Source organism: Oryx dammah, unplaced genomic scaffold (assembly GCF_014754425.2).
Source record: "Oryx dammah isolate SB20612 unplaced genomic scaffold, SCBI_Odam_1.1 HiC_scaffold_3, whole genome shotgun sequence".
Taxonomy (NCBI): Eukaryota; Metazoa; Chordata; class Mammalia; order Artiodactyla; family Bovidae; genus Oryx; species Oryx dammah.
Window position 1 is genome coordinate 36134861 of NW_024070187.1, and position 23538 is coordinate 36158398.

At 41.0% G+C, this 23538-nt stretch overlaps 1 protein-coding gene across 1 annotated transcript in view; it reads right to left on the bottom strand.

Moving 5' to 3' along the window:
* PKD2 (polycystin 2, transient receptor potential cation channel) overlaps positions 1–23538 on the bottom strand; it is a 70388-nt gene that overhangs the window by 41758 nt on the left and 5092 nt on the right. Inside the window, exon 2 of the mRNA XM_040237890.1 lies at positions 18944–19057. Within this exon, the coding sequence (XP_040093824.1) occupies positions 18944–19057 (114 nt within the window). The remainder of the gene's footprint in view (positions 1–18943; positions 19058–23538) is intronic.

A 23538-nucleotide genomic window follows, 5' to 3' on the forward strand; every position in this document is an offset into this window, starting at 1 on the left:
GCTTTCTTTATAGTCCAACTCTCACATCCGTACATGACCATTAGTCTACCTAGGCTGTAGCTAAAGGACATTTAGCATTTGGAGTTAGAATGATTTGGGTTTGACTTTCAGATTTGCTTCACCCTTAAGTCAGCCTCTATGTTCTTAATTGTGGGTTTCAGTATCTTAGGATCTTGGACAAGTATTAAACTTTACTGAGCTTGAGTTTTACTATCTAGAAATTAGGAATAATAACACCTAGGGCTTTTTGTGTGGCCTACTTGGAATAATGCATGTTAACACACGTTTTGCATACTGTTAAATATAACAGAAATGTAAGACTGTTACATCATTTCTCCTTTCAGTCTCTGATAGGGAAAGCCCACTTGGAAGGTAACATATGCTCTTTAAGTGAACTGAATTGTAAAGAAAAAAAGTTATAGCATGAAACAACCATAAATGAAGCTCAGAAAAGGGAGAAAAATATTTTAAAATATAAGGTAAAGAACACATATATACCCCATGTGCATGCACCTTTTCTGCCATTTAGTCCTTAACTCAATTTAGTCTCAATCAATTTCTAAGAAATAAGCCAGAATAAAAAAGACTATCACAGTATCACCAAATAATCAGCATGTAAACTAACTGAAGCTCTTTTAAAACATGGCTGCATTTCAAAATAGGCTATAAATATCATTTTATTCTTAATATGGTTGAAACAATATTGGCTCAAATACTAAAAACTATATAAAGGGGATGGCACTGTATAAACGCCAAATCAGTGGAATAAAAAGCAAAGAGAAAATTTCCAGTGTAACAACAGCAACAAGAAAAGAAAATGAAAAGTAAGGAAAGCATAAAAAAGAGAGGAAAAAATAAGATGGGAGAAATACTGGACAAAAGCATGAAATGTGAAGAGGTTAAATTTACTAGATGACAAAGTCTTAAATATGAATTAAAATTTTAAAATATATCTTTAGAATTTTTATCAGACCCATTCAAAATGAATTAAAAAATTAAAGAGTGAGAAAATATATATTATATATACAAAAGGTGTGAAGTGGTACAATAATCTGATAAGGAGATTATAAGGTGAGTACTGAGTTAAAGTGAAAGATTATTTTATGTTGATAATTGATACTTTAGACAATAATTTAACTACAGTTAACTTTTATGTACTGAATAACAATATCAATATACCTAAGATACAATATCAAGAAACATAGAAGGGAATTACCAAAACCACAATAGTAGTTGGAAACTTAAATTTATCTCTCTCAAACTTTGTCAGAGAAAAAAAGATAAAAGTGATCAAGGGATAGTAGGGGTTTTAATAGAATAGATGACCTAATGTATGGGCTTCCCTGGAGCTCAGACAGGAAAGAATCCGCCTGCAATGTAGGAGACCTGGGTTTGATCCCAGCCCCTGGGTTGGGCACATCCCCTGGAAAAGCGAACGACTACCCACTCCAGTATTCTTGCCTGGAGAATTCCTAATGTATATATATCACACTTAATACTGTGTCAAAGGAGATCACTCACGTTCTTTTTTGAATCTCCATGGAACATTTAAGAATATTCTAGGCCACAAAGAAAACAGCTGCAAATCCTTAAAATTAAAGATCAACCAGGCAGGTGTCCTTATAAGGAGATGGACATGTGAACAAAGAAGGACCCAGGGAGAAGGCCTGTGAAAATGGAGGATTAGAATTACAAAGCTATACACCAAGAATACCAGAGACTGCAGGCAAACCACCGTAAGTGAGGGAAGGGCAAAGGAAACTCCCTGAAGGTTTCAGAGGGAGCATGGTTCTGCAGGCACCTTGATTTCAGACTTCTATCCTCCAGAGTATTTTTGTTGTTTAAAGCCACAAAACCCAAAGCAAACAAAAACCTTTAAAATAAACAACCCCCCCCATCAAAGAAACCTCCCAAAACCAACCATAGTTTTTAAACCATAAATGCAGAAATTTGTTTTTAAAGGATGAACAAAGATACAGATAAAATCCAACCATGTAGAAATTAAAATGTTTTCTCTTAATAATTCTTGGGCCAGCCTAAGGGGAAGTAAAAAACTGTCACACAAATATAAATATACCAGATGTAATGTCTATGTGCCTTAGTCTCAGTATTCCAGATCACCTACCACAGAGGGAGTAACGCCATCATGATTAACAGGAAACCTGACTTCTCTGCTAGCTCTGGTTGTACCGCCACAGGGTTGTGGCGGAAATTAAATAGCAACAGATATTTGAAGGGTCTCTACAAGCTAAAAAGTGCTTACACACGCAAAGTACTACACAGAAATCAAAGAAAGTTTAGGCTTGCACAGTTTCAGTTGTCATGTTAGGAAAAGCTCTGTATTAGTGAAGGAAAGGGGCTTCGCAGGCGGCACTAGCTGTAAAGAATCTGCCTGCCAATGCAGGAGACGTAAGAAATGTCGGTTTGATCTCTGCATTGGGAAGATCTCCTGGAGTAGGACAGGGTAACTTGCTCCAGTATTCTTGCCTGAAGAATCCCATGGACAAAGGAGCCTAGGGGGCTACAGTCCATGGGGTTGCAAAGTGTCAGACACAACTGAAGCGACTTAGCAGGCAGTGAAGGAAAAGTACTACTAATGGATGTGAGAGAAAATGAAAATGGGCAAAGTCATCCACACCGAGTGGGAACACTGACGTGCCATCTCTGAGATGCACCTTCCCGGTGCCTCGCTGCCTCCTGGCACTGAGGGAGAGGTGCATGAACTAGTCTGAGAATCCAGCCTGAGGGGCACACACTTGGGGGAGGGGGGCTGGTTGATAAAGGCTTCTCTAGAGATTTGGCTCTCAAGCTGATCTTGAAGGATGAAGAGGAACTAAAGGGACCAACAGGAAGGGGACAGCACAGTCCACACCCTTTTGAGACTTGTAAGTAGTCTGATGTGGTTAAAGTACCAGAGAAGCCCCCACCCCCATGTCCAAGGTCAGGAGCAGGCGCTGCGCTTTGCTGGACCGGCCGTGAGGAAATACCCCATGTCCAAGGTCAGAAAAACCCCAGTAAGACCATAGGCACTGGACCGGCCGTGAGGAGATACCCAGTAAGACCACAGGCACTGGAGCGGCTGTGAGGAGATACCCCATATCCAAGGGCAAAGGAGAAGCCAAAGCAAGATGGTAGGAGGGGCGAATTCACATTTAGAATCAAACCCTGCTCCCGCCAGAGACGCTCAGGGGGCTCAAACAAACCTTGTGTGCACCAGGACCCAGGGACCCCACAGAGACTGAGACAGAACTAGGTTTGAGTGTCTCCTGTGGAGGAACAGGTCAGCAGTGGTCTGCCACAGGGACAGTGGCTCTGGGTGTCGGTATGGCATAAATCCTCCTGGAGGAGGTCGCCATCAACCACAGTATAGAGCTGCCAGAACTTACACAGGACTGGGAGATAGATTCTTGGAGGGCACAACAGATTCTTGTGCACCAGGACCCAGGAGAAAGGAATAGTGAACCCACAGAAGACTTGCCTTGTGGGTGTCCGGGAGTCTCCAGCAAAGGGGTGGGTCAGTGGTGGCCTGCTGCAGGGTTGGGGGTACAGATTGTAGCAGTACATGCCTGGGATCTTTTTAGGGAGGTCACCACTACCTTCATTACCTCCACCAGAGTTTGGCCCCAGGTAAATAACAGGGAGGAAACACAGCTCCAACCATCAACAGAAAACTGGATTAAAGAAGGACTAAGCATGGCCCCACCCATCAGAACAAGACCCAATTTCCCCTTCAGTCAGTCTCTCCCATCAGGAAGCTTTCATAAGCCTCCTATCCATCTCCATCATAGGGCAGACAGACTGAAAACCACCATCAGAGAAAACGAACCAATCTAATCACATGGACCACAGTTCAGTTCAGTTCAGTTCAGTCGCTCAGTCATGACTGACTCTTCGCGACCCCATGAATCACAGCATGCCAGGCCTCCTTGTCCATCACCAACTCCCAGAGTTCACTCAGACTCACGTCCATCGAGTCAGCGATGCCATCCAGCCATCTCATCCTCAGTCGTCCCCTTCTCCTCCTGCCCTCAATCCCCCCAGCATCAGAGTCTTTTCCAATGAGTCAACTCCTTGCATGAGGTGGTCAAAGTACTGGAGTTTCAACTTTAGCATCAGTCCTTCAAAACAACACCCAGGACTGATCTCCTTTAGGATGGACTGGTTGGATCTCCTTGCAGTCCAAGGGACTCTCAAGAGTCTTCTCCAGGACCACAGTTCAAAAGCGTCAATTCTTCGGTGCTCAGCTTTCTTCACAGTCCAACTTTCATATCCACACATGAGTACTGGAAAAACCATAGCCTTGACTAGACGGACATCTGTTGGCAAAGTAATGTCTCTGCTTTTTAATATGCTATCTAGGTTGGTCATGACTTTCCTTCCAAGGAGTAAGTGTCTTTTAATTTCATGGCTGCAATTATCATCTGCGGTGATTTTGGAGCCCAGAAAAATAAAGTCGGACACTGCTTCCACTGTTTTCCCATCTACCCATCTACTTCCCATGAAGTAGATAGGACCAGATGCCATGATCTTCGTTTTCTGAATGTTGAGCTTTAAGCCAACTTTTTCACTCTCCTCTTTCACTTTTATCAAGAGGCTTTTTAGTTCCTCTTCACTTTCTGCCATAAGGGTGGTGTCATCTGCATATCTGAGGTTATTGAGATTTCTCCCAGCAATCTTGATTCCAGCTTGTGCTTCATCCAGCCCAGAGTTTCTCATGGTGTACTCTGCATAGAAGTTAAATAAGCAGGGTGACAATATACAGCCTTGACGTAGTCCTTTTCCTATTTGGAACCAGTCTGTTGTTCCATGTCCAGTTCTAACTGTTGCTTCCTGACCTGCATACAGGTTTCTCAAGAGGCTGGTGAGGTGGTCTAGTAGTCCCATCTCTTTCAGAATTTTCCACAGTTTATTGTTATCCACATAGTCAAAGGTTTGGCATAGTCAATAAAGCAGAAATAGATGTTTTTCTGGAACTCTCTTGCTTTTTCCATGATCCAGCAGATGTTGGCAATATGATCTCTGGTTCCTCTGCCTTTTCTAAATCCAGCTTGAACATCTGGAAGTTCATGGTTCACATATTGCTGAAGCCTGGCTTGGAGAATTTTGAGCATTACTTTACTAGCGTCTGAGATGAGTGCAACTGTGTGGTAGTTTGAGCATTCTTTGCCATTGCCTTTCTTTGGGATTGGAATGAAAACTGACCTATTCCAGTCCTGTGGCCACTGCTGAGTTTTCCAAATTTGCTGGCATATTGAGTGCAGCACTTTTACAGCATCATCTTTCAGGATTTGAAATAGCTCAATTGGAATTCCATCACCCCCACTAGCTTTGTTCTTAGTGATGCTTCCTGAGGCCCACTTGACTTCACATTCCAGGATGTCTGGCTCTAGGTGAGTGATCACACCATCATGATTATCTGGGTCATGAAGATCTTTTTTGTACAGTTCTTCTGTGTATTCTTGCCACCTCTTCTTAATATCTTCTGCTTCTGTTAGGTCCATACCATTTCTGTCCTTTATTGAGCCCATCTTTGCATGAAATGTTCCCTTGGTATCTCCAATTTTCTTGAAGAGATCTCTAGTCTTTCCCATTCTATTGTTTTCCTCTATTTCTTTGCATTGATTGCTTAGGAAGGCTTTCTTATCTCTCCTTGCCATTGTTTGGAACTCTGCATTCAGATGCATATATCTTTCCTTTTCTCCTTTGCTTTTTGCTTCTCTTTTTTTCACAGCTATTTGTAAGGCCTCCTCAGACAGCCATTTTGCTTTTTTGCATTTCTTTTCCATGGGGATGGTCTTGATCCCTGTCTCCTGTACAATGTCATGAACCTTCGTCCATAGTTCATCAGGCACTCTATCTATCGGATCTAGTCCCTTAAATCTATTTCTCACTTCCACTGTATAATCATAGGGGTTTGATTTAGGTCATACCAGAATATAATCAATCTGATTTCAGTGTTGACCATCGGGTGATATCCATGTGTAGAGTCTTCTCTTGTGTTGTTGGAAGAGGGTGTTTGCTATGACCAGTGCATCAATCAAGGCAAATTGGAAGTGATCACCAGGAGATGGCAAGAGTGAACGTCGACGTTTTAGGCATCAGCAAACTAAAATGGACTGGAATGGGTGAATTTAACTCAGATGACCATTATATCTACTACTGTGGGCAAGAATCCTTTAAAAGAAATGGAGTAGCCATCATAGTTAACAAGAGTCTGAAATGCAGTACTTGGATGAAATCTCAAAAAATACAGAATGATCTCTGTTCATTAAACATTCAATATCACAGTAATCCAAGTCTATGCCCCAACCAGTAATGCTGAAGAAGCGGAAGTTGAAAGGTTCTATGAAGACCTATAAGACCTTCCAGAATTAACACCCAAAAAAGATGTCCTTTTCATTATAGGGACTGGAATGCAAAAGTAGGAAGTCAAGAAACACCTGGAGTAACAGGTAAATTTAGCCTTGGAGTACAGAATGAAGCAGGGCAAAGGCTGATAGAGTACTGCCAAGAGAATGCACTGGTGATAGCAAACACCCTCTTCCAACAACACAAGAGAAGATTCTACACATGGACATCACCAAATGGTCAACACCAAAGTCAGATTGATTATATCCACTGAAGCCAAAGATGGAGAAGCTCTATACAGTTAGCACAAACAAGACCAGGAGGTGACTGTGGCTCAGATCATGAACTCCTTATTGCCAAATTCAGACTTAAATTTAAGAAAGTAGGGAAAACTGCTAGACCATTCAGGTATGACCTAAATCAAATCCCTTATGATTATACAGTGGAAGTGAGAAATAGATTTAAGGGACTAGATCTGATAGATAGAGTGCCTGATGAACTATGGACAGAGATCATGACATTGTACAGGAGACAGGGATCAAGACCATCCCCATAGAAAAGAAATGCCAAAAGCAAAATGGCTGTCTGAGGAGGTCTTACAAATAGCTGTGAAAAGAAGAGCAGCAGAAATCAAAGGAGAAAAGGAAAGATATACCCATTTGAATGCAGAGTTTCAAAGAGAAGTGAGGAGAGATAATAAAGCCTTCCTCTGTGATCAGTGCAAAGAAACAGAGGAAATTAACAGAATGGGAAAGACGACCAAGGGAACATTTCATGAAAAGATGGGCTCAACAAAGAACAGAAATGGTATGGACCTAACAGAACCAGAAGATATTAAGAAGAGGTGAAGAATACACAGAAGAACTGTACAAAAAAGATCTTCATGACCCAGATTATCATGACGGTGTGATCACTCACCTAGAGCCAGACATCCTGGAATGTCTCAGGAAGCATCACTAAGAACAAAGCTAGTGGAGGTGATGGAATTCCAGTTGAGCTATTTCAAATCCTGAAAGATGATGCTGTAAAAGTGCTGCACTCAATATGCCAGCAAATTTGGAAAACTCAGCAGTGGCCACAGGACTGGAATAGGTCAGTTTTCATTCCAATCCCAAAGAAAGGCAATGGCAAAGAATGCTCAAACTACCACACAGTTGCACTCATCTCAGACGCTAGTAAAGTAATGCTCAAAATTCTCCAAGCCACGCTTCAGCAATACGTGAACTGTGAACTTCCAAATGTTCAAGCTGGATTTAGAAAAGGCAGAGGAACCAGAGATCAAATTGTCAACATGCGCTGGATCATGGAAAAAGCAAGAGAGTTCCAGAAAAACATCTATTTCTGCTTTATTGACTATGCCAAACCTTTGACTGTGTGGATCACAATAAACTGTGGAAAATTCTGAAAGAGATGGGACTACTAGACCACCTCACCAGCCTCTTGAGAAACCTGTATGCAGGTCAGGAAGCAACAGTTAGAATTGGACATGGAACAACAGACTGGTTCCAAATAGGAAAAGGAGAACATCAGGAGTTTATATTGTCACCCTGCTTATTTAACTTATATGCAGAGTACATCATGAGAAACGTTGGGCTGCAAGAAGCACAAGCTGGAATCAAGATGGCTGGGAAAAATATCAATAACCTCAGAAATGCTGATGATACCACCCATATGGCAGAAAGTGAAGAGGAACTAAAAAGCCTCTTGATGAAAGTGAAAGTGGAGATTTAAAAGGTTGGCTTAAAGCTCAACATTCAGAAAACAAAGATCATGGCATCCAGTCCTGTCACTCCATGGCAAATAGATGGAGAAACAGTGGAAACAGTTTCAGACTTTATTTTGGGGCTCCAAAATCACTGCAGATGGTGACTGCGGCCATGAAATTAAAAGATGCTTACTCCTTGGAAGAAAAGTTATGATCAACCTAGACAGCATATTAAAAAGCAGAGACATTATCTTGACAACAAAGGTCCGTCTAGTCAAAGCTATGGTTTTTCCAGTGGTCTTGTACGGATGTAAGAGGTGCACTATAAAGAAAGCTGAGTGTCGAAGAATTGATGCTTTTGAACTGTGGTGTTGAAGAAGACTCTTGAGAGTCCCCTGGACTGCAAGGAGATCCATCCAGTCCATTCTAAAGGAGATCAGTCCTGGGTGTTCATTGGAAGGACTGATGTTGAAGCTGAAACTCCAATACTTTGGCCACCTGATGCAAAGAGCTGACTCATTTGAAAAGACCCTGATGCTAGGAAAGATTGAAGGCAGGAGGAGAAGGGGACGACAGAGGATGAGATGGTTGGATGGCATCAGTGACTCAATGGATATCAGTTTGAGTAAACTCTGGGAGTTGGTGATGGACAGGGAGGCCTGGCATGCTGCAGTCCATGGGGTCGCAAAGAGTCAGACACGACTGAGAGACTGGACTGAACTGAACAGAAAGTACCAGATATTCAAAAGGAATAGAAAGTTGGAAAAAGTAAGCAAAGACCATATAGTGAAATCTATTACATAAAGATTCAGACTTTATCTGGAAATTGAGGTGATTATAGCATGTTCGACAGTTGAATGACCTGGTTTAATCTGTGTCAGAGACGGAAGTCTGGAGGCAGTACCTGGGAGCTGAAAGTCCAGAGATGGGGTGCTGTCCAGTCTGTGGTCCAATGGTGTTCAAGGACATCTTCTTAAAATTTAAATATATCTTATCAGCCCCCTACTCAAAACCCTGGTTTCCCCTTACCAAAGTCCACTGGACCTACAGGGCCTGACCTTTGACCACCTTTCCATACTCATCTGATGGCACTCTTTCCAGTCACTGCACTCAGCTTCCAGAATGTTCTGAATCCTATCCTGCCTCATACTCTTCACTCTTGCTGTCCCTTCTTTAACTGACTGGCTCCTATTCTTGCTTCAGGTCTGAGAGGCCTTCCTTGCAGGAAAACCCTCTTCCCAATTGTCTTTCTTATCACTTACTACCACCTCTAAAGCTAGGGCTAATTTTTTTTTTAAATTAAATTACTGAACAGTCCATTGAATCAATAAATGAATAAGTGAGGAAAGAGATGATTAAGGTTAAAAAGGATAACAGCAATGTATGAAGGAAGACAGATTTGAAAAGCACCAAAGAGGAAGAATTATGTGGAACAATCTCACGAGAAGAGTGAGGGAAAGCATCTAGGCTGATGCCCATGTTTGAGCATTATTAATCCAATTAGATTAATATTAAGTAATCTAATTAACTTTCATCTAGTTAGAGAATGTGAGCGAAGCATGTTTGGAAGGGCAGGATAATGAGTGCAGGTTGAGGAATGTTAAGGATGAGATGGCTGTGAGACGCAGCAGGGGAGGGTCCAGTGAAAGTCAGCGTGAGGTTTGTAGTTCACGCGAGAGGCTGAGAGGGACTTGGGAGCTGCAGCCCACAGGACCACTTGAAGCTGTGGAAAAGATGCCTTAAAGAGAAAGCCAAAGACTCAGTCACAGAAAATCCTCTGTCTAGACACATTCTGGGAAGAAAAAAATTAAGAAAATGAATAGAGCAAGGAGGAATACAGAAAGAGACAGAGTCACAGATGCCAAAGAGGGACGTTTCTAAAGTACCAAATGCCACGGGACCATGTGAGAGAAAGGCAGCCCCCGAAATTTGGCAATTAAGAGGTCCCTGGTGACCTGGGTGAGGGCCTTTCAGGAGGCAGAGTGAGGCTGTGGAAAAAGTTAGTAAAATTTAGTCACTAAAAAGTGAGTGAAGTAAAGTTAGTAAAACTCCCAAATATTTTAATCCAGTTTTGGTTAATATTCAAAGGAACTTGTAAGTAACAAGTTGTGATGGAAATCTCTGAGGGACAGAGGTTGTTAATGCAGTGCTTTAGTGAATGCCTGTATTAAGTAGTGTAACTTAAAAAAAAAAAAAAAAGCAAGAGAGGATATGTGATTTTTACAAAGAAGTTACCACAAAGAAATAAACAGAAAGCTATGCACATAAAGGCCATGCTTAAAGTAATATTTACATGTGGATATACATTTCTTGCTGTTGTAGCTTTTGTCTAGTTTACCAAAAAGGACAAACAGCTTTCCAGCCACAGTGGCTCTTCAATAGTTACACAGACTGGAGCCTGTGAACTTAAAACTGCACATGTTTGCTATGGGGACCTCCATGGGGAGCTGAATGTTTGTCACCAGAAATGGAATTAGCTCCCGCCAGTGTGATGATTAACCCACTGACTTCCAATTCACTGACCAGGTTGTCAACAATTAATCTGCATGGGTTCTCTTATGAAGTAAGAAACCTATCTGTATACTATCATGCTTACAAGATTTTTACAAGTAAAATAAAACATTCATTCCCTTTTTAATTGACATATAATTAACAAATACTATAGGGTAAGTTTAAGGTGTACAATGTGTGGATTTGATACTATTTATTTCTCTGTTTAGAATATAAGGCAAAGTCTCCTTCTTTCGAAGATAAAGAAATGGAGGTTCCCAGGTTTCTTCTTAAAAGGGCCCTTCCTGTCCTAGGACATGCATGTGTGCATGCTGTGGCTTCAGTCGTGTCCGACTCTTTGCGACCCTATGGGCTATAGCCCACCACGCTCCTCTGTCCATGGGGAATTTTCAGGCAAGAATACTGGAGCGGACTGCCACGTCCTGCTCTAGGGGATCTTCCCAACCACGGGATCAAACCCTCAGCTCTTACGTTTCCTGCGTTGGCAGGCAGCTGCTTTACCACTAGCACCACCTGGGAAGCCCTGGGACATATCACACTGGATTATGATTATGTTGTTTCTCTCTCCATTTCATTACTTCTTTAGCTACTAGAGAGTTAAGATTAAAGACTTTCCCACGCTAACTGTTTATACTTTCTACTCTGTAAAATAGGTTTTATTTTCTATCCTGTAAAATATCTAGTGTAATCTTAGTGTTTTTCTCAGTGACTGATGGACAGTAAACATGTTAAAATGTTAATCCTCTGTCGTATTTCTTGTAAGTATTCTTTATAACTGTTTTCTGCCTTTTAATTCTGTCTGTTCCTTTGAGGTATAGAAATTATTAATTTCTATGATGTTGACGCAACTTCTTGTGTGATTTCTATTATTATGTTTAAACACAGGAGATTTGAACAATTGGAAGGATTGATGCTAAAGTGAAGCTCCAATTCCTGGCCACCTTATGCAAAGAGCCAACTTCATTGGAAAAGACCCTAATGCTGGGGAAGTTTGAAAGCAAAAGGAGAAGGGGAGGCAGAGGATGAGGTGATTAGATTGTAACATTGACTCAGTGGACATGAGCTTGAGTAAACTCTGGGAAATAATGAAAGATAGGGAAGCCTGGCAGGCTGCAATCCATTGGGTCACAAAGAGTCAGACACAACTTAGGGACTGAACAACAGCATATATGTAAGTACTTTGATGATCAATTCATAGGAGTCTTAGGTTTCAAGTAAGAACAAAATCTAAATTACAGGGAAAGTGGGAATACTTGGTATTTCCATGGTATTCCTATCCTCTTGGTTAATCAGACTGATTTTAAAGCCATAGAGATTAGAACCAACACTGCTAAGGTGGAAAATAAGCTCTTTATGGGCACTTAACTGCTCCAAATGAATGTTCAATCATTTAGAACCTACAGTTCTGTAGAACCTACTGATGCGAGAAGTCAGCCATTGTCAACAATCTTTGGGACAAATTTTGCTCTTATTTACTATAGCTCAGTCGGTAAAGAATCTGCCTGCAATGCAGGAGACCTGGGTTCGATTCCTGGGTTGGGAAGATCCCCTGGAGAAGGAAATGACAATCCACTCCAGTATTCTTGCCTGGAAAATCCCATGGACAGAGGAGCCTGGCGGGCTACAGTGCATGGGGTCGCAAGAGTTGGACACGACTTTGCAACTAAACCACCACCACCACTACTATTATTAATATAATAAATGACAGACAGATCCTAGAACTTTTTGTGTATTACTCCTGTCACTTTTAAAATAAGAATCTTTCAAAATAAGTACTCTACGGATGAGAAAATGAAGGCTCAGAAAGGTTAAATAACTTGCTCAGGTTCACCTAGTGTATAAGTGGTGGGATTTGAACCTAGATCTCTGTGATGCCAAAGAATCACATCTCCTACTATTTAGGCTGCCTTCTCGAACCCTGGACTTCCCTGATGGCTCAGACGGTAAAGTGTCTGTCTACAATGCGAGAGACCTGGGTTCGATCCCTGGGTTGGGAAGATTCCCTGGAGAAGGAAATGGCAACCCACTCCAGTACTCTTGCCTTGAAAATCCCATGGACGGAGGAGCTTGGTGCAGATTACTGTCCATTGGGTCACAAAGAGTCGGGCACGACTGAGCGACTTCACCTACCTACTCTCGAACCCTATCTACTTCATATAAAGGGCTTCTAATATGCAAGGCACAAGGATAAGTACTTATCTTATTTATGCACAGAGTAATGAGATGGATAATAGTCTTTATTAGTAGTCTTTTGATATTGATACTGTTGGTAAGATTTTAAAACTGGTAGTTTAAAAGATGACTTTGAACAAAAGGGAAAGAACTCAATCACTAGGAGCCAGTAAGGCTCTGCTTGGAGTAAATCATGCCTACTTATCCTTATTTCCTTTTTAATTTGGTCAACAGCTGAGAGTCCAGCTGACAGATCAGAAGAACTGGAGTTCCTCAGGTAAGCATTTGAAAAAATCTTTATCTTATTTCATGAGCAGTTTGAGCTAGAAGATAATATAATTCAGTGAACTCTACCCAAAGAGCTTTGACTAATGGACTGATGTTCTTAGACCAAACCTTTTTGATTTATTAATTTACTAGGATAAGGACTTGGATAATATCAACTCTGTTGATGCTGTAAAGCTGAGAGGGCTAACTGATATATGAGATGGATGAATCTAGATCCAAGATAATTTCAACAGATTGGAATGAGCTGATCCTAATGAGCTGAAATTGAACAGAGCTGAAAGGGAAGGCCTTCATTACATTCCAGAAAAAATACTCAAATACTAGCTGGGGGACACAGTGCTTTATAGTTTGTGGTGAAGAGACTAAGGAATGATGTATCCGAAGAGTCAGGCCATGGTGGGATGCACGGACTGCAGGGTAGTGTTTGGATGAGAATGCCCATGGCCCCACTCTTTCATGGTGAGGCTCCTGCTGTACGTTCAAAGACTACGATAAACTGGAGGGAATTTCTATCACGTGGGTTGTTTAAAAGCATGTCTCCAACCACATGATCAATAGTTAACAGAACTGGAAAGGTTTAACTTAGAGCAGACCTGGAGGTGATCGAATGTTTGTCTCCAAACTTCTGATGGGCTGGAGGAGAGACAAGGAAAAAGTCCTTGGTATTAGGTGGGCTTGGAGAGTAGAACTAAGAGAGGAAGTCAGATGAGGATGGACTTTGGCTTCGCATAAGGAAGAACTTTCCAACACAGCCACAGAAAAATGAAATGGACTATTTCAAAGGAGTCAATTCCTTAATCTGGAACTCTTGGTCAGTCAGAGGCAAGGATGACTGACCTTTTGGGAAAGATGTTGCCAGGCAGAGGAGGGAATTTTACCATTCAGAGGAGGTTTGATCCATGACTGCCAAAATTCCCTCTTACCAGAGATTCTACAATATTCTGAAAATAAAACTTTGATGTAGAAAAAAAGGTAGCTGATATAAGAAAAAAAATGTGATGAGTATGAAAAAGAACAAAAAGCATAAAAATTCTAAAATAAACAAGAAATGACAAGTCAGTTATACGACAAGGTTGTTCCCTAAAACTCTAGCTAGCTATTTAGTTTATGTATCTGGCCTGGTTCCCAAACCTTGTCAGTGTATCTGAAAACTCACTTCTCTGAGCCACAGCTGGAAGGCTTTGACCTCACAGATCTGAGCATGCTGTAATTATAAAAAAAATTCTCTCAGTGATTCTGATGTTCAGGCAATTTGGGGGAACACTGGAATTTTAGACTTACTTATATAAATTTTTGTATTTTGTATAATATATGTGTATGAATATGTGTCATGTTGAAAAAAACAGTAATAATAATGATTCTAATTTACCTGTTAAAATTTAAGGCCACTATAGTTTAGTATTTGGAATGCACAGTAGGAAGTCAAGAGATACCTAAAGTAATAGGCAAGTTTGGCCTTGGAGTACAAAATGAAGCAGGGCAAATGCTAACAGAGTTTTGCCAAGAGAAAATACTGGTCATAGCAAACATCCTCTTCCAAAAACACAAGAGATGACTCTACACATGGACATCACCATACTGTCAATATCAAAATCAGATTGATTATATTCTTTGCAGTCGAAGATGGAGAAGCTCTATACAGTCAGCAAAAACAAGACTGGGAGCAGACTGTAGCTCAGACATGAACTACTTAAATTAATTAAATTCATACTTAATTGAAGAAAGTAGGGAAAACCATTAGGCCATTCAGGTATGACATAACGCAAATCCGTTACAACTATACAGTGGAAGTGACACATAGATTCAAGGGATTAGATCTGATAGACAGAGTGCCTGAAGAACTATGGACGGAGGTTCATGACATCGTACAGGAGGCGGTGATCAAAACCACGCCTAAGAAAAAGAAATGCAAAAAACCGAAATGGTTGCCTGAGGAGGCCTTACAAACAGCTGAGAAAAGAAGAAAGGTGAGGTGAAGCCGCTCAGTCGTGTCCGACTTTGCAACCCCGAGGACTGTAACCTACTAGGCTTCTCTGTCCATGGGATTCTCCAGGCATACTGGAGTGGATTGCCATTTCCTTCTCCAGGGGATCTTCCCGACCCAGGGATCGAACCCAGGTCTCCCACATTGAAGGCAGACGCTTTAACCTCTGAGCCACCAGGGAAGCCCAAAGCAAAAGACAAAGGAGAAAAGGAAAGATATATCCATTTGAATGCAGAGTTCCAAAGAATAGCAAGAAGAGATAAGAAAGGCTTCCTCAGTGAACAATGCAAACAAACAGAGGAAAACAACAGAGTGGGAAAGACTAGAGATCTCTTCAAGAAAATTAGAGATACCACCAAAGAAACATTTCATGCAAAGATGGGCACAATAAAGGAGAGAAATGGTATGGACCTAACAGAAGCAGATGATATTAAGAAGAGGTGGCAAGAATAAACAGAAGAACACCAAACAAAAAAGATCTTAATGACCCAGATAACCATGAACTGTGATCATTTACCTAGAGCCAGATATCTTGGAAGGCAAAGTCAAGTGGGCCTTAGGAAGCATCACGATGAACAAAGCTAGTGGAGATGAAGCAATTCCAGCTGAGCTGTTTCAAATCCTAAAAGATGACACTGTTAAAGTGCTGCACTCAATATCCCAACAAATTTGGAAAACTCAGCAGTGGCCACAGGACTAGAAAAGGTCTGTTTTCATTTCAATCCCAAAAAAGGCCAATGCTAAAGAATGTTCAAACTACCTCACAATTGCACTCATTTTACATGCTAGCAAAATAATGCTCAAAATTATCCAAGCTAGGCTTCAACAGTACATGGACTGAGAACTCCCAGATATTCAAGCTGGATTTTTAAAAGGCAGAGGAACCAGAGATGAAACTGTCAATATCTGTTGGATCATAGAAAAAACAAGAGAGTTCCAGAAAAACATCTACTTCTGCTTTATTGACTATGCCAAAGCCTTTGACTGTGTGGATCACAACTGTGGAAACTCTTCAAGAGATGGGAATACCAGACCACCTTACCTGCCTCCTGAGAAACCTGTATGCAGGTCAAGAAGCCATAGTTAGATCAGACATGAAACAACAGACTGGTTCCAAATTGGGAAAGGAGTACGTCAAGGCTGTGTGTTGTCACCCTGCTTATTTAACTTACATGCAGAGTACATCATGTGAAATGCTGGGCTGGAAGAAGCACAAACTGGAATCAAGATTGCTGGTAGAAATATCAATAACCTCAGATATGCAGATGACACCACCGTAATGGCAGAAAGTGAAGAAGAACTAAAGAGCCTCTTGATGAAAGTGAAAGAGGAGAGTGAAAAGGCTGGCTTAAAATTCAACATTCAAAAAATGAAGACCATGGCTTCTGGTCCCATCACTTCATGGCAAATAAATGGGGAAACAATGAAAACAGTGACAGACTTTATTTTCTTGGGCTCCAAAATCGCTGATGATGGTGACAGCAGCCATGAAATTAAAAGACACTTGTTCCTTGGAAGAAAAGTTATAACAAACATAGACAGCATATTAAAAAGCAGAGATGTTACTTTGCCTACAAAGGTCTGTCTAGCCAAAGCTATGGTTTTTCCAGTAGCAATGTATGGATATGAGAGCTGGACCATAAAGAAAGCTGAGTACCAAAGAATTGATGCTTTTGAACTGTGGTGTTGGAGAAGACTCTTGAGAGTCCCTTGGACTGCAAGATCAAACCAGTCAATTCTAAAGGAAATCAGTCCTGAATATTCATTGGAAGGACTGATGTTGAAGCTGATGCTCCAATACTTTGGCCACCTTATACAAAGAGCCAACACATTGGAAAAGACCCTGATGCTGGGAAAGATTGAAGGCAGGAGGAGAAGGGGACAACAGAGGATAAGATGGTTGGATGGCATCACCGACTCAATGGACATGAGTTTGAGCAAGCTCTGGGAGATGGTGAAGGACAGACAAGCCTGGCATGCTGCAATCCATGGGGATGCAAAGAGTTGGACATGACTGAGTGACTGGACAAAAACAACATAGTTTAATATTTAAGCACCATTTCTATAGTGGAAGCAAACTTGCCTTTAGTATTTATTCTAAGTTCTAACAACATAGAACATAAAAGTTCAAAATATCCCATCTCTTGCTTTATAACCTTTAAAGAACTGAATAGATCATTTCTAGATTTTCAGCACTGCCTAGATAACATATGTTTTCAGAAGTAATGAAAGATTTTTTTCCTAAACAAATAACAGAAATTTTCAGATAATTAGGTAGAAAAAAGCAAGAAAATGGATGTTGTTCAGACATATATGCTGTTGTTTAGTTTCTGAGTCGTGTCCAACTTTCTTGTGACCCCCATGGTCTATAGCCCATCAGACTCCTCTGTCCATAGGATGTCCCAGGTGAGAATACTGGAGTGGGTTGCCATTTCCTTCTCCAGGGGATCTTCTTGACCCGGAGATCGAACATTTCAGGTGGATTCTCTACCACTGAATCACCAGGGAAGCCCCTCATACATATACACTTTTTAGCTTAACTAACTTTTTTTTTTTGCCTCAGAGGTTAAAGCGTCTGCCTTCAATGTGGGAGACCTGGGTTTGATCCCTGGGTTGGGAAGATCCCCTGGAGAAGGAAATGGCAATCCGTTCCAGTATTCTTGCCTAGAGAATCCTATGGACAGAGAAGCCTAGTAGGTTACAGTCCACGAGGTTGCAAAGAGTCGGACATGACTGAGTGACTTCACCTCACCTAAGTTCCCATGCAGATAGGCAAAGTCTCAGAAAGTGTAAGAAGTCACGCTCTGTTAAAAGCTTACAAGTATTAATAAAAACCTGTGTGGGGATGTTAAATAAATCAATATTTAATTTCTTAAAATTATAAATATCAAAACTTAAATGTCTCCTTAATCTTTTATGTTCAACTTACACATCTTTTTATAAATCTAGTAAAAAAGAACATTTTTTAAGGAAGCTTTTAGCACTCAGTTAAATTCAAGGTGGTCAATTTTAATATAATAAGAATGGCATTATTAAAGTATTGATTAAATCCTAGCTGTCTCCATTTACAAAGAAGAGGACACTTTCGAAGGGTGGTGTTGGTTTTTAAGCAATTCTTAGTGGACACTGTAAGAACAAACTCCTCTCCCTGAGGAATACAGTAAGAGGGCCTTTGGTCATAAACTTGTTTCCTCTCTGTTCTCATAAAGGGCTTTAGATGGGACAGGACAGCACTCCATCAACCAACATCCTTTGCTTCAGAGGGAATCCATGGCCCATGACTTTCTGGATTTTGAGGCACATGGTTTCAAAGACATGTTTTTTAGCTAAGGCATTCCTCCCCAGTTCTCAGAGGATGTGGGTATGTATTGAAAGAAGAAGGAGATGAGTCTGCAGTAAGTTTGCTGTAGAGTGAAAATCCACAATTACTGAAGGTTTGGAAGAAATAATGAGAACGAAAGCATTCACACAACACATCCAAATCCAGAAAAAGGGGACTTTTAAATATATAGAGCCATAAAAGCAATATTAGGTGACACTGTGTGTATTTTCTGAAAGTTAAACTACATACTATACTTCATTCCTATATAGACTTTACACTAACTGATGAAATGATACTGACACTATAATTATTGCTAAAACACCTGATACAGAAGCCCTTTAACTTGGTGTCTTGATGTCTGTGAGTCTTGGTGTCTGCTCTGTGCATGTCATAGTAAAAATGGTCACAGCTGGTAATAAAGTGGTCAATCAGATGATGCCAAAGTTTGATCAACGTTTATCTGAGGAGAGATGAGAACTTTACCAAATTCTAAACAGAGAAGAGAACTTCTGAAGTAACTGTTTAGGTGCCTCCGTAGTTCCTTTTAGTCATGATTTGACAGGTCAAATATTTTCAAAACTTTTCCTCTATTGGAAGGAAATGTTCTACTTACAGATGCACAAGACTATGAGAAAAAGGAGGTATGTGGCCAGTTCCCGTAAAACACTTTTAAGGTATTTCTCTCGGTCAGTGCTGCTTTCCTCCATGAGTCTGGTTCCCCAGAGACCTTTAAAATAATAATAAAAGATGTCATTTTATTTTTCAAAAATCTCATGAATGGTGAAAGAAAAACACACATACAAAATAGTATACTTTCAGGGAGGTTCTCCTGTTTTTCTTTTCTTTTTTTTTAGCATGCTCTAAAAACAACTGAGAAAGGGTTTTAGTAGAAGTACCTTTAATTTGGGAATACATCAGTCTCCACTGTCTCACCCCCACAAGATGTGCAAAACACAAGGCAACAATCTGATCACTGTCTAAGCTCCCAACCTCATTAAAAAATATCTTAGTAAAAAATTAGAAAGAGAAGAGGAAATTTGGGCAGCTTACGAGAGGTTAAATAATTGTGCATACATATCAGCTCTGCCTATATGCAGGAGGAATTATCGTACTACTAAATTAATTATCCTCTTAAGTAACTACATTGTAAATGATACCTTTTAGGTCACCTCTGATAAAAAGAAGTCCTGGTTGGAGCATCACTTCATCGTGGAAACATCTATCAATATTCTAACACACTGGTGTAAAATCTCTGCTCTCTACCCATTTTTGCCTTTTAGGAAATTCAACGCTGAGTAATTACACTAAACATGCTTAGCCGAACAGATTTTTAAAATTTCAATTAGCATATGATTTTTAAATTAAAAGCAACAACTCATCCGCCTTCTCTCTCTCTCTTTGGAGAAAGAGTAAAATCAGCAACCATGCTCCATATTTTAGCAGATGGAAAAAGTGTTGGGCCAGCTGAGCAAAGATGACATAAGCCTTGGTGAGCTGGCTGGAGAGAGATCCCGCAGTTTTGGATGCGGCCAGCAGACAGACATGGTGGCCGTCCAAACCCCCACTAGTGAACAGTGTGGTCAAGTCACATTACTGGTTACTTGGAAGAGCCTTTCCAAAAAAGACAAACCTCTCAATCCTTTTTGTTAGATTAACTCGGCTGTTAATGGCAAATTGCCTCACACTTGAGTCCACAGACTTTAACCCCTTCCTCATGGAAACTCACACAGCCACTGACGCCACAATCAAGCCACAGAGAACGGGGGGAAATGGTATATGGTCTTGCACTCGGAAGAAATGACTTCATCTCTAGTGTTTATGTACTTTTTAAGTCTTATAATCATACATTAGTTTTACTCCTAAATTGGGGTATTTCATTTCCTTTTCTTTTTCTCTCCCAAATTTCTTTTGGAAAAATCAGCATCTGCCTTCAAAGACACTGTGTTACGCATCCTAGGTTTCACCACGCCGAAAGTGGAGCATAACTTATGACCAGGTTTTCTTCTGCCAAGATCTGGTAGTTGTCAGGGAATTACTCACTCAGAAGAAATGCAGCAAGTAGAATGTTTGTTCGCTGAAACTCTATCATATTAAAGAATTATTACAAATTTAGATGACATGGAAAATTACAACTCAAAATAACAGAGAGCCAGCCAAATATTAGGCTCAGTAGCCCTGGACACAACCACACCATTTCTTTGGGTGTATTTCTTTTGGAGGCCAGGCCTAAAATATACACATAAGCGGAAATTGCTAGTCCCTTGACCATCAGGACAGACAGCTGCCTTGCTTCACTTGGTCAGTGATTTCACTCTTTCCCATGGTTTATAAACAATTATGCACCAAGGAAAAGTCATAGTTCTTAATATTTACAAATGGTTTTGCTTGACCTATAAATAGAAAAACCAAACTCCTATCAAATTTTCTTTAAACTGAATTTGCAATGGTCGATAGTAATTTAATTCTAGCCCTTGAAGGAAACATTTCAAACAAAAAGAAACAAGCCCGTTTATTTATATTTTATAAAAACGTATTTCTATGGATTTACTTTTTCTAAATTACTCTAGCTACCTCCTCAAATATGATTGCTATAAAAAATTCATACAGTTTCTCCATTGGGTGTATATGTAGGGTCAGTCTTCAGATACAGGGACTCCCTCACATCTTGATGGGTAAGAAATGGCTGCAACTACAAATGGAAAAAATAGCTGTCCTATAGCCAACATGTTTCCCACGTTTAGCAGGAACGATACAATAGGAATGGCTAAGGGTAGAGTTCAAGTCCAAAGTGGCAGCATTCTTCAAAAATAACTGTCTTTTCCCACCATTGTCCCAGCTGTGGAGGGAGTACCTGAAGGCACTCACGTTCTGTAGATAATGTGTCTCCATCTGTTAGAAGAATGTGCTCTGAGAGGACAGGGGACAATACACAATTTCCTTCCTGTGAAAGAAGGTGCTTAGTCAATGCTAGAGCCCAAAGTCAGAGCACATTACCTAAATAGTGTTCCTTATTAATATGCATATGGGGGAATTCTGAGATGGATAATCCAAAACACCAAAAATGTCTCCAACATAACTGACTTTGATGGGGTTTCCCTGGTGGTCCAGTGGTTGGGACTTTGCCTTCTAATGCAGGGGATGTGGGTTTGATCCCTGGTCGGGGAGCTACGATCCCACCTGCCTTGCAGTCAAAAAACATAAAATGGAAGCAATATCATAACAAATTCAATAAAAGATGTTTAAAAAAAAAGTCTACAAAAAAAATCTTAAAAAAAAACCACCAAACTACAGGTCTTCCAATGCAAGGGTCATGGATTCGATCTCTGGTTGGAGAACTAAGATCCCAAAGGCTGTGTGGCACTGCCAAAAAAAAGATTTTGAAAAAATGCCATTTTGCAACTCTTTTATCCAAATGCTTCTAAGTGAAAGTCACTCAGTCATATCCGACTCTTTGCGACCCCATGGACTATACAGTCCAAGGAATTCTCCAGGTCAGAATACTGGGGTGGGTAGACTTTCCCTTTTCCAGGGAATCTTTCCAACCCAGGGGTCAAACCCAGGCCTCCTGCATTACAGGTGGATTCTTTACGAGCTGAGCCATACGGGAAGCCCAATAATACTGGAGAGGGTAGCCTGTCCCTTCTCCAGAGGATCTTCCTAACCCAGCAATCGAACCTGGGTCTCCTGCATTGCAGGCATATTCTTTATCAACTGAGCTATCAGGGAAGCCCAAATTCTTCTAAGCCCTTTTATTTTGCAATTTATAAAAAATATCACAGAGAGAATGATATAATGAACTCTCATATATCCTTCACCCAGCTTTAACAATTACCATCAACTCCACACCAACCTTGATTCTTCAAAACCCTCACTGACTCCTCAATTTTTTTGTTTCTTTGTATTTCTTTTTGGTCCTGCCACAGGGCATGTGGGCTCTTAGTTCCCTGACTAGGGATTGAACCCACGCCCCTTTCATTGGAAGCACTGAACGTTAACCACTGGACTGCCAAGGAAGTCCTCCTCAATTATTTTGAAACTAATTGCAGTGATCATATCAACTCATCTTGTTAATATACTATCTCTCAGTTCTATGGTAAAAAGATTCAGTGTGGATCTTTTGCCTCACATTCTGCTAAGTTGCTTCAGTCGTGTCTGACTCTGTGCAACCCCAGAGACGGCAGTCCACCAGGCTCCCCCGTCCCTGGGATTCTCCAGGCAAGAACACTGGAGTGGGTTGCCATTTCCTTCTCCAGTGCATGAAAGTGAAAAGTCAAAGTGAAGTCGCTCAGTCGTGTCCAACTCCCAGCGACCCCCTGGACTGCAGCCTACCAGGCTCCTCCATCCATGGGATTTTCCAGGCAAGAGTACAGGAGTGGGTTGCCATTTCCTTCTCCGTGCCTCACATTAACCCTGTCTCATCTGAAATGCATGGACCCCTCAGAACTCCTTGATCATGACAAGGTGTGGTGGGGGGTCTGGAGTCTGCTGCTGCTGTTGCTGCTGCTAACTCGCATCAGTTGTGTCTGACTCCGTGCGACCCCATAGACAGCAGCCCACCAGACTCCTCCGTCTCTGGGATTTTCCAGGCAAGAGTACTGGAGTGGGTTGCTCGCGCCTTCTCTGTCTGGAGTCTGAGCTGTGTTTAAATGAAGCATCAGCCCTTAGGAGCTATGAGACCTTACCTCAAACCATGAGCCTTCACTTCCTCATTTGGAAAGGGGATAAGAGTACTTCTCTGTGGGGTTGTTCTGGGAATAAGAAATTTTATATGTGTACAACATTTAGAGTGGTTGGAAGAGGCCCATTTATAGTTTCAGAAATAGGTTCAAATTTGTGAGACATCCTACTTCTGATGCTAAGTTGGTGTGAAGACCCAAATCCATATAGACTTTGAAGTCACTGTGAATAGCCCGACTGAATTCTCATTGGATTCATGTCATAAAAGAATCCCGTTTTTGTGCTTGGACACATGTGGACCTTGCTTAGAAAGATGAATACAATCCTTCCCAATAGTCATTTGAATTGCTTGGACACCTTCCAAAAGGGAAGTGACTTTTTATTATTGGTCCATTTTCTATAGAACAGTCAGTTGCTACTTTAAATGATACTGACTTTTGAGCCTCCAATTCTTAGGCAGCCTCCTCCTGAGGTGAAGACAGGAATGTGTCACAGATTACACGCATATTCCAGAGACAACTCACACTCACA